Genomic DNA, 12,193 nt, shown 5'->3' with positions numbered 1-12,193 from the left:
TACCCGCGGACGATGTTATTTCACCAACCCGAGGGGTGCTTTAGAGCCCTTTTAGGTACGTTGAATAAATTCTCTGGTTTTACGTGCCAAAACCACAAATTGATTATGAGGCTCGCTATATAGGGGGACTCCGGAATAATTTTTAACACCAGGGGATCTTTAACGCGCATTTCGTCCCACCTAAATGCGGCCGCCACGGCCGAGATTTGATGCCGCGGCCATGCTTAGCAGCGCAACACCGTAGCCGCTATGCCACAGCAGGTGGCTTTAAGTGCATTATATAAACGCACAAAACAAGACCTCAGTGAGGAACAAGGTACATACAAATACAGCTTATCTCAATGCAGTTTATTAGCATAACAGAAATCGAAGTCAAAGAGTGGCAAGCAACTACATATATGCTTCCCTGTTTTGACTAGCTCATCTGTAAGGCACCAAACCTTTATAAATATGTGCACTTATGAATGCATCACAAAAATGACTACCTGTTAAAGAAGCTCTGGACCTTGGCAAGAGCAGAAATCCCATCACGAGGATCAAGAGCTTGAGTATTCACTGACTATACTCCATAGTCTCGAGACAGATCCGTACTAATTTGCTGTGCTGTCTTTCTTGTTATCTCAGATTCTTATTGTAGCGTCGAAGAAATATGGGGAGAAGTGCGGCACAGCAAACGTCTCTCAGAGGAGAACACCTCAATCGCAGTACACTAGGGAAGGAAAAACAAGGGGGAAGGATGTGTCATACATCCAATGTGATTGAATGAAGCTGGCACCATCGGTGCACGCAGGAGGAAATGGACTTGAGTCGCTCATTGAGCTAGGTTTCTTCCATGAAGCAAAGCACAAGTCGGTGCACTCTATTTCATACATAGAAGGCAGCACTACAAAGGCTAGACAGACATCTCTTAATGTTTAGATGCACAACCCAAAAGTAGTGCGTCACATATGAAAGAAAGATGCGAGGCATGCACCGTATAATTCGGTGTAAAATTATGTCTTGTACATTTACACTGCTAAATATGACGTAGGTATTTATTATGGAAGACATCGGAGATTTATATCTACCTACTGCCAAACAAGCGGAGTAACATGTTTCTGCGACCATCCGCTACAGCGCAGCACTGTCGCTCATGACCAAAACGTTGTATATCGCCTACTAGAAGTACAAATATGCGCAAGTGATGTGTGATTTGACGTAAACTTGTGTCCACAAGTTGTAGTTGTAATACACGAAGTAGTTACTTCATAGAAATGCTGCAGGTCAAGAACAGCTGTGCTGCGAAACGCACGGAGGCATCTGCAGCTGCACACTTTGCGCATCTTCCACGACGTTGACTGCTATGTATGAAACGGGGTATAGTTTGTGCTTAGCTTTGAACTCCAAAGGGTGAAGTATTTCCAGTTAAACCTCACTACAGCGAACTTCAATATGTAACAAAGTGTAAAACACCATGTATTTTGAACCTCAATATAATGAACTGCTATGCATTGATTTCAATATAACAAAATTTCCCTGCCAACGCGATGTCATACAGAGGCTATAAATAGACCGGCACGCACGCAGATGGTCAAATGGTTTAATTACATGAGGCTGTTTTCAAACGAACCACTCAAATGGCTAGCAGCCGCCAATCTGGACCCTCTTGTCATCATTTTCCGTACTGAGTCCAAGTGGGATAACATCCTGTCGCGCCCGACTTTGTACGCTGAGGGTGCAACGATGAGCCGAGGATGGTGGCTTGATGCTCTGTCTTCCCACACGAGCAAGGGGAGGGCAGGTGAGCATGCGTGTCTACCTATAGAACAGCTGTGGCTGCATATGGCTGAGCGCAGGTACAACCCGTGCGCATCCTGTCCTGCAAGTAACCTGCAGCAGGTGCAAACGCTGGGTGAGCCGAATTAGCCGTGGCGTCATATGCGCTGTCTTTCCGCGCGCTTCGTGCTGCCGGTCACGTAATCTCGAGTTTCGGAGATGTGTTGAGGCATTCGCTCCACTCCGCCTGCCCTCTGCATTGTGGCGTCGGCCCACAGCGAGAAACACTATCAGCCACGGTGGAGCTGCGCAAGCTTCGTTTCGTACCACTGATGTGAATTTATTGTTGACGCGGCACGAGATCTTATCTTTGATCGCCGAATCTCATGTTCCAAGAAATAAATTTATTACTTCTCTATTGAAATTAGTTTTTTTTTTCACTGCCCAAGAGTTTGCAAAATATTACGGCCCCTTCCATCTAAAGAAAAATCTGTCAGCAACTGCACTTATTACCACAAAAGTCGAATTTAAATCTAACAAAATTTTTATATAGCGAAGTAAAGTGACAATTTTACTGACTTCGTCATATCGAGGTTTAAATATCTTGCTTACGTTTGCTCTGGCACAGGAGAGGGTCGGACATTCACATAGCAAATGTACCTGCGTTTCACGCGCACTGCAGTCAAAACAATTTGGGGAGGGAACTCCACAAAGCCTGCTGAACTCAAGCACTTTGTTGGGCAGGCCAAAGAGAGCTGATACAACAGGGTGAGGAGGAAGGCACGCTTCTTTCTGCTGTAACCGGTTTCAGCTAGAGGGCACAGCAGACATCCAGCAGCTACAAAAGTGGCGCGAGACAAGCTTATGCCAAATGTGGTGAGCCACATCGAAGGAGTTCACATAGAATGTGAATGCGATAGATGGTTTAGTGAATGACAATGACTCAGATGAGATAATGACATGAGCGTAGGCCAACAACTAAGCTTTTGTCACTAGTTAGTCTCAAGACGGATCCATACTGAATCGCCTTCTTGTCCCTTTTTGTTTACTTAGATTAGCGTAAAATAATGACCTGGACAAGACGAGAACCAACAGCTAAAGTGGCTTGTCTCGAGATGGATTTACACAAACTTCTCCTGCTATATCTTCCCATCAACTTATATTACTGCACATTCCACCAGCATCCTTCATTATGTGAAAAGAAGCACTTGCCCAGACAGCCCTTTGGCAACGCCCCCCTCTGGGATCACGAACTGGGAGATATCATGCTTTGGTGTGAAATGCACTAGGTTATCGTTGCTTTCCAGAAGCAACCCCAGTTCCCACAGGCCAACATGCCTGCTCTTTCCCTGACTGGCATAAACAAACACACTGGTCTCTGGACTCTCAGCTAGCTGGGTAAGCTACAATAAAACTTCTTCGGGGATGATTTTACGGATGTGGAAAATCCTCGAGCACTTCGAGTCCACCTCTGTAGTGTCCACCAGCGTCTCTTCAATACAAGATGATTGTAGAACTATACAGATTCCTGCAATAGAAATACAAAAACATAAAGGCACTTAAAGGTGCACAAAGCCAAAGCTTAAGGCTATAAAAAATTTGTGGTATAAGCAAGGTTACAAGGCCTTTCTACAAAGCAAGAGCAGGAAAAAAGTTCAACAGAAAAGCGTAGCTTCATGAAGACTTGTGTTAGCCAGTTTCTCACATCAAATGAGCAACGGCACAAAAGATGCCAACGTATAAAAGACAAGCATACACATAAACAAAAGACAAGAGACAGCACCTGCTAAAATCTGTGTGCAGTTTTCGTCAAAAGTATACAGGCTATGTTGCCTGCAACTGCAAGGCTGACTACAGCCTGTTTAAGAAAGTTCCTGTTGTATGCCTAAAGTTCCAATTCGACGGAAAATAGAAAGCTTTCTTGCTCACCATCCAGCTGTCTGGAGTGCCAGGAACAAGTGCTGTGGAAACTGCACCTTACAGCCAAACAACATATAGGGTGAAGGCGTGGAATAGCTTATATACTTTTGAGAATGGCCGTGCACATACTTGTGATGGACATTTACAGGGTGTTTCCGCGAACAGGTAGCAAGAAAAAAAAAGCAGCCTGTGCAGATGAAACCAGCTGTACGTTGTTTGAAACCTTCCAAAGAAGACAGCATTTTTGTTCCTATTAACTGAGTAATTAGCTGTGGTTAATCAGCTAACATCTTTAATTTTGGCTTAATGGCTGCAATGTCAATATAAAAGTTTTGTAGAGAGGATTTGAAAACATTCACCTTCAATTGCTGTGACGTGCTACCTTCTGCATAGCTCATTTTTCCGCATTAAAAAAATAAAGCCTCTTTGACCAGTAATCAGTAAGCCGTAACAGCTTTTCAACCATTTCAAAAGCTTTCTTTTAAGAACCAAAAAAGATATATGCAAACAGTAACATGCAGCAAACAAGTGAAGATGGTGTTTTCAAATGTGCTCCATAAACCGTGTATTGGTATTTTGACCATAAGGCTAACAATAAGGAGTGTAATAAATTAGCAATAATTACACAATCACCAATAAGACAATAAGAACGGAAGCTTGTTAACGATGTTACTGATATCACACAGTTGCTTTCATCTGCACAACAGGCGTGGCTGTTTTTTTTTTGCATTTGCTTCTCGTTAGCTCAGACACGGAATGTACACACAGAAAAGCATCATCAACTGCAGGAGGAATAAGACAGGCAATGAGCGAAAAAGATGTGAATAGCCCTCACTGCAACATTTGAGTTTTGTCAGTATTGTAAGTTGACTGCGCTGTGTACAAAATCTTAGGACCACTACATTTACCATTACAAATAATGCTCTTGCACATATTTCTTGCAGCAACAAAGTGCTTATAAATGTACGAGAAAAATTAGTAATGAGTAGATTCATAAATGCTGAATTATGTTAAATATGTGGTTGCTGGCTGTAGAGCTGTTATTGACTAAGAAAAAACCTAAACATATTGTCACATTTTTATCAGCATCATAAATCAGCACCACAGTAATCAGCATCACATCACTCAACATATTGTCACATCATCACCACAGTAATTAATCCCTAATGGGATGCACTTCATTGCAGCAGAGGCACATCAATGTATATAGGCTGTAGAGAAAAAAATGATATCAGTAAATAATATACAATAAATTACATTAACCATTACCGTGAAGGACAGCCCAGTGGGCTGTGTGTCCTCGTTTCAGGCAGGGCTCGAAATTGCCATCAGAATCGTACCTGTAAGTTGTCGTTAAGAAACCCAAGTGTATGACACATCGACACTGCAAAAATGTTTAAAAATTTATACCTTCACTGAACCTACACAGGACATACGAGTTTCCATCACAACAAAAAGTCGAAAGCAGGTAAATATTGCATGCAAATAAGCGTGTCAACATGTGAAGCTCATTAGGCTTTATAGAACAGAGCATTTTGAATCTATGTGCTTTCTTTTTTTTGGCCAAGAGCAGTTTAAACATTCTCGTTAACTGCACCTACAAAGCAAGCATCCCAAAAGAGGCGTAAACTATTTTCTCGATGTATGAAGTGCACATATAATTTATATAGCTTGCATGTAACCCAACATATCACCTCCCTAATTCATAAGCGCAATTTGCTGCACCATGCCCTTGCAGAACTTACTGCTGTTGTAGTCATAACTTAAACAACAGAGTGAGAACTGCACATGCTAGTTGTTGGTTGCCATATTCAACTTCATCGCATCACATCTCACAAAATGCAATGACTGCTTTAGAACAAGTAATGAAGTAGGTTCATGGTGAAATGGCGGTGCTCACGTTAACGAAAAAGTAACTCTAAAATATTAAGCATGTTATTAGAAAGATACGAACATGCACTCTGGTAGCAACAAAAGAAAAGGGAGCCACTAATTCGCCCGCAATGTAGATGTATGTCAGGAAGGCTGAACCTGCTGCATTCTGCATGTTCTGGCAAAATGTATATATATATATATATATATATATATATATATATATATATATATATATATAATAATATTTGGGGTTTTACGTGCCAAAACCACTTTCTGATTATGAGGCACGCCGTAGTGGAGGACTCCGGAAATTTTGACCACCTGGGGTTCTTTAACGTGCACCTAAATCTAAGCACACGGGTGTTTTCGCATTTCGCCCCCATCAAAATGCGGCCGCCGTGGCCAGGATTCGATCCCGCGACCTCGTGCTCAGCAGCCCAACACCATAGCTATATATACATATATATATATATATATATATATATATATATATATATATATATATATATATATATATATATATATATATATATATATATATATATATATATATATATATAGGGTTTTTTTTTTCTCAGGGAAATGAACACGTCAGTCATACATCCATTTTCCTGAATACGAAGGAAAGTTTTAATATCTTGACACTGTTGACTGAGGTAAACTGGTCTATCCTCCTTGATGTGCAGTCACACTTCTAGTATAATTTGGTTCCTGGTAATTCATTTGCAACTTCTTGCACTGTTATCAATGTGTGCGCGTGAATGTGTCAATAAGATAAAACACTTCGTTAAGAAGGGTGCACTTTTGCGCTAGTTGACTGGACACGACTTCTCATTCTCACAATGAAACGACAACCTTTATTGTCAGACTGAGAGACATGGTACTTCGCAGCTCCATAATATAGGCATGGACATAGACTTTTCTATATGTACATAAAATGCATAAAAGCTTCAGTTCTGAAAGGAATAAACCAGTTGGAAGTCAGCACCACGTTTGTTTCTTTCTAACTTTTGTCCAAGTTCATCTTCACACTGTTAGTTTAAGGTTAATAGAGCTGGAAAATCTTCACTGTTGCTTCCGTTTTCTGTTTTTATTGGTGTCAGGGAAGAACAACAAAAGGCGGTTTCCTTCCACCACTCCTTAGAGTGACTTCACCCTTGCTAAAAGACACCAATCCATTACCTTCAATTGGAGACTGAAAGCTCTTCATCATGAGCTATATATAGCACTGACATGACATTATGGGCAATTCATTTTTGTTTTTGCATAAAATGAAAGTAAAAAAGCCCTCTAAACTTGAGGAAAAAAATACTGGAAGGCAACAGACTGCCCTAAAAAATTTACAGTTGAGCATCATTACAACAAAGTCACATCTGACACCCAAAATTCTCTATATGCTTGTATGTTACATGCCAACATCAGCGAGAAACATTTTATATTTACTTTGTCATATCCAATAATTTGTTACATCCGTTAATTTGCTACATCTGTGTTCATTACCACAAGGTTCGACTGTATAACTCCTACTTTTTCAGACCAGTTTTGGTACCCAGAAGGTGGATGGGTCATGACATCATGATACACTGGCCTGCTCCTTTCTTGCATTGCAGCAGCCAAATGCAAGTATAGGCAGAAGAGATACGTGCAACACTCTTGTTAATGTTTTTGTGAGCAATGTAATTACACCAGTTTTATTGTCATGCGACGTAGCAAACTTGCTCCATGCCATGATGTTGCGGTACTGTTTCTAGACTATAGCTTCAGTATCAAATTAAATTATCTTTTTTTTCCCAATCTTAATCTTTTTGCATCATCCTTTCCCATGGAAGTGTGTGGTATGGCATTTACAACTTCTAAAATATGTGTCAGTACTTTGAGTTCAGAAATCGGGTACAAGCACTATTAGAAGTGACAATTTAGCTGAGTTAAGAAATCAAGAAAGAGCTTTGGATAGAGGACCATGTTTATGAACACAACAATTCATCTACTTGCCATGTTCTGGCAAAGCAAATTATGTAGACGCATAAATGCGTAGGATGTGTAACCAGTGGACCATTAAGAGTTACAGAATGGGTGCCAAGAGAAGGGAAGCACAGTCGAGAATGGTAGAAAACTAGATGGGGTGATGAAATTGGTAAATTTGCAGGCACGAATTGGAAATGGTTGGCGCAGGACAGGGGTCATTGGGAATTGCAGGGAGAGGCCTTCGTCCTGCAGTGAACATAAACAGGCTGATGATGATGGTGATAAATGGAGGTTCAAGGTAATACACGTAAAGGATACGGTATTAGCGCTGGCTTCCCTTCGAGCAAGTGTCTGATGAGTTCTTCTCTTTGCAGATGATTGCTGCGCACAATTTTAGAGCAAGGGTTTTGCAGACATGTCTCAGCCAGCGCCTTCATGTTTCCAACTGCAAACAATACAGAGAGAAGACAAGTGTGCTGAAACTCGCAGATAATCAGAACAGATAATCAGTAGTCCAACTCAGTAATAGAATGGGTGAAGCACAGTTGAATGCAACAGAGGGTTAGATAAAATGACAGGCTTAGAAAATTTGTAGGCATAGGATGGCTTTGGTTGATACAGAACGAGGGTAACCATTTGGTAATAGAGTGCTAGCTTTGTCCTACACTGCACTTCAATCAGCAGGTGATAATGTTCTTGAGACTTTGGACACGGACAGGCCCTTTTGTAACAGTGGATTATCTGTGGACCAAGGACTACAGCAGGTCCCGTTCTCTTGTTCCTCAGTAGGTATACTGGTTTTGAATGTTCCCAGGCAACAATGACAAAGGCTGACATGAGTGAGTGCTAGTATGATGCAGGGTGACATCACGCATTCAGGTTCTTGCAGCAAAGAAAAATTCTCATGTACCTCAAAGCATAGAATGAAGCTACTAAGAAACCCAAATGCAGATTTCCCAGAATGAAGGCTTAAGAGCTAACAATGTACCTTTTCCTGAAACCTTCTTCACCTTGAAGATTTTCACACAAATTATTTGCTTATCCTGGTTTTCCAGATGGTAAGAGAAAGCTGAAAAGTGATAAATCTAAACAGCACACACCAAGCAGTCCCTGTCTAGCCCTTTCTCATTTGAATTATTTTTGTGGCAAAGAGTCTTCCACATAATTAATATGTCTGAGCACATGGCAGATGTTACAGGCTAGGATTTCGTGATTCCTGTGCCTCATAGTAATGCAATGATTTCTCTGGCTTCACGGAGGGACGTGGAGACTGGTTTGTAAACAATAAAAAACAGCTTTTGTTATGTGACAACTACACCAGCACTAGTTAAGATTGGGCACTTGAGGGGAGAGTCGAAGGGCTTATAGATACTGGCCTACAAAATATGCCAATGCCAGCCACACGGACAGTCATCGAAATGAGACACCATTCCGAACAGCAACAGGCATGCACCTGTTTCATGGCTTGCTAAATCTGATAAGCAAAGCCCTGCCAAATCCATGGCAGCATTCGGACACATATAGCATGCATGGTCAGACTACATAGTACATGCAGAATGTGGAAACACTTATTATCTAAAACCCATCCCTTATGTAACACCTCAACAGGGGTCTTTAAGGAAAATAAAGCGATTGTGATTTGCCTCATGATGTACAATGGCTAGATGGCATTGTCAAGGAGCATCATCTCAAACAAGATGTGGTTCCTCTAGGCTATGTGATGTGGAACTGTTGTTGGTACAGAAAGCTTAAGCGCCAGGTGTCTATATACAGAATGGTTTGATAGGCAAGAGGGGCAAATGGAAAACATAGGAAGTTCTGTGTGTTAGAAAAGAGAGAAGCATTCAAGCATCCTCTGTGGGGCAGGGCTTAGCAACATTGTTCCCTGTCCCGTCTACTCTCTGCACACTGGGAGTTAGCATGCTGCCTTCCTTGTGGCGGTGGCCCAGCTGTGCTCCTTCGTCAAATTACTTTTATGCTGAAGGCCCAGACATGATATGAATTGCTTTCACTGGTGTGATGCAATGAACTTTAGCACATTGCATCAACACCAGAACTTGAACCAGCTTGTTTGCGGGAGCATATGACGGCACGTGCTCGGAACAAGCACTTGAACATTCAAGCACACGATGGCCAGGGTATTGCACATGCAATGACAGAAGGGATCAGAAGCGGCCACATTGGTGGAGGTAAATGAAGCTGAGAGAAAAGCAAGGAAAACGCATTGGCCTAGTTGAGCGTCAACACTCACGGCATCAACACCCAAGAGGACTTCATGTGGATACTGGTCTGTGAGACCCTCCCATCCAATGCTGAACACTGTCTCATTTGAAGCAGCGATATCAGGTTCTGGGTGCAATGCCACCGAGCCATGAGTGCATCGTGCTATGCTAATGAGCGCTTAGTAGAGACGTTTTACATAATCCGTGTGTGCTCCAATGCTGTGTACAACTTGCATTTTGTCCTCTTTATGCTTGATTGTAAGTTTCTGCGCCATGTCTGTTGCCATTTGTTTCTTGTTCCTCTCGATGGCATTTTTGACTCGAAGGCATGTTGCACCCCAAACCGAATCATAACAACTGGCACTGAAGACGTAGACTCTCGTAAGCTCAAGATTCGCCCAGAATTCCCACTGAAGCCATATATATGGCAGGTCAGCTTGGTGCAACATTGAACAGAAGTAGCTCGGTGTTGCCACATGATTAGCATCAGGGTCAGGTCATCACACAGGCTAAAAACTTCGATTAGTTAATGTAGTGCATCGTACTATGATTCAGCTTCAGCCAAACATGTTAGCATGGCTAACAAACAACGAAATCTCCCCATAAGATGTAACATACATAGCGTTAGAGCAGGAAGCTTGCCCAGCTAGGTAGTTTTAGCTTAGAGAATGCAGCATAAGCAGAGCACTACTGTGCCAGTTACACTTTCTTTCAGTATAAAACTAAGCAGCGGCTAACACTCGAATCTTTCAAGTTCAACAACCTGAAAACATTTCTCCTTTTTTGGTGAACTGAAGCGACTTGGCCTTTCCGAAAAGAGTGTCGACACTCACTGGATGATCCTGGAGTAGCTGTGAGGCCATGCTAAGTGCTACTAGTCCACACCTGAAAAGGAAGACAAAAATTAATTGCGTCACAATTAAGCCAGGCTAGATCTCACAAAAGAAAAAGTAAGGGGAGAAACTACGCAAACAGCACTACATGCAAAATGTATGTTGCTCAGCAAGAGAGTCGTTTCCAGCTTTGGTTTTAGATGTGGATGCGCTGTCTGAAAGCCAGGATCAAATTCGTGAACAGTTCAAACACCCGGCCATTATTGTTCTGCATCCCGTGGTTGTCCACGTATATGTGCCCTTATCCTTACACTTTTGAACAAACCAACCACTTCAGAAGTAAGCCAGAGCAATCTATATATGTCCTGCGTACGCGCCTGGAAGAATTTCACTGAGCAGCTAAGGGGAGCGCACCATCGAACCTTCATGCACCGTACCAGAAGTTCGACGCTGTCTGTGGCGACTCTATTTTGACGCTCGTGAAAAAAAGGTGTGGGATGAAGCCGTCCACTTACTGTGGTCCCTCTTGAAGGACGGGTCTTAACGGCGACAGCCTGGACACGACGATCGCCTCTTCAGAGCCGGCCGTTATGCGATGAAGTTGCCGTTCAAGCACGCCGGGGACGGTAGTGTCTGGTTTGCCATCACCGACGTTGCCCTCACCGCTTCGCCTGTACACTGATAGCGAAGGCGGCGGCGGTGGTGGCGGTGGTGGAATAGTTAATTTGGGTGTCTCCATGGCCGTGGCCGTACACGAAAACTTCAGGCTGCTTCAGGCTACCGAAAAATAGAATGCTATAAGGCGTGCTGAAACTGTGCAGTTCAGTTTCGGTTTCGTGAGTGCGGAAATGCTCATGGCGATGGCAACTCCATACTAGAGCGACTAGAGCGTCTAACAGCTCATTACTAAACAGATCAAATCATCTACATTTCGCTCTTTATTACATATGTGCTATATCTTTTTGTTTTCTATAGTAAATACAAAGGTAAAATATTACATACGTATGTTCTGTAAAATACACCAAAATTGGACAAGTCAAATCAAGCCAGTGAAATGCCGCGTAAAAATAAACCGTGAACTTGTGTGCCGTCGTTACCAACGTGCGGTTGCAGCTTTAGCAAGCGTCGGTTTTTGAAAAAGCCTCCTGAAAGAATGGATCGCTGAGGAGGTCCGCTCGCCTTAGAGCAAAGTTGCAGCGTATTCCACTTTACCGGTTCAAGGGATCCGGGTTGTCTCGTTTGCTTTCGTACGCGTTCAGCGACCGAGCTCCATGGCGAAAGCTGCGACGGTGACAAAACTTCGGCGCATCACGAAGAAAGACCCCGATCCTAATCCCCTCTTCACGAAATGGCTTCAGGAGTGGAAGGAGGGCGCCGTCGCCAGCAACAGCAAGCTCCAGCACGTCTACGGCAGGGTAAGGTTTGCTACAACTTTGGTGTTTAGCGAAACCCATCGGCATTCCATCCAGCACACCTCCCGATTATATTAGTTCCCGGTCACAGATCACTCGTGCATGCGTGTGATATTTCGAAATGCAAGAAACGTCCAAGCTGAATCGGCTGTCACGACGCTTAGTAGATCTCGCATCGTTCGCAATAGCTGCTGAAGCGATTGGCACTAAC

At 42.8% G+C, this 12,193-nt stretch overlaps 2 protein-coding genes across 3 annotated transcripts in view; one reads left to right on the top strand and one right to left on the bottom strand.

Annotated features, from left to right (window-relative positions):
- Nucleotides 1-1,563: 1,563 nt before the first annotated feature.
- LOC139047980 (actin maturation protease) overlaps nt 1,564-12,193 on the bottom strand; it is an 11,821-nt gene continuing 1,191 nt past the window's right edge. Inside the window, exons 2-7 of one of the 2 annotated variants that reach the window (XM_070522217.1) lie at nt 11,086-11,347; nt 10,501-10,622; nt 7,834-7,960; nt 4,945-5,015; nt 3,191-3,283; nt 1,564-2,009 (exon numbers count right to left, since the gene is read on the bottom strand). In XM_070522217.1, coding sequence (XP_070378318.1) covers nt 1,795-2,009; nt 3,191-3,283; nt 4,945-5,015; nt 7,834-7,960; nt 10,501-10,622; nt 11,086-11,309 — 852 coding nt within the window. In that variant the 5' untranslated portion in view covers nt 11,310-11,347 and the 3' untranslated portion in view covers nt 1,564-1,794. Of the gene's footprint in view, nt 2,010-3,190; nt 3,284-4,944; nt 5,016-7,833; nt 7,961-10,500; nt 10,623-11,085; nt 11,485-12,193 lie in introns of those variants that run through there. The other variant, XM_070522216.1, reaches the window with a different exon arrangement.
- The window catches only part of mus81 (mus81 structure-specific endonuclease subunit), a 24,760-nt gene continuing 24,218 nt past the window's right edge, over nt 11,652-12,193 (top strand). The window contains exon 1 of the mRNA XM_070522215.1: nt 11,652-11,985. Coding sequence (XP_070378316.1) covers nt 11,842-11,985 — 144 coding nt within the window. The 5' untranslated portion in view covers nt 11,652-11,841. The remainder of the gene's footprint in view (nt 11,986-12,193) is intronic.

The sequence above is a fragment of the Dermacentor albipictus genome, chromosome 7, assembly GCF_038994185.2.
Source record: "Dermacentor albipictus isolate Rhodes 1998 colony chromosome 7, USDA_Dalb.pri_finalv2, whole genome shotgun sequence".
In the NCBI taxonomy this organism is placed as follows: domain Eukaryota; kingdom Metazoa; phylum Arthropoda; class Arachnida; order Ixodida; family Ixodidae; genus Dermacentor; species Dermacentor albipictus.
Note: the sequence above shows the minus strand (reverse complement) of the source record. Positions and strands in the feature narration are given on the sequence as shown.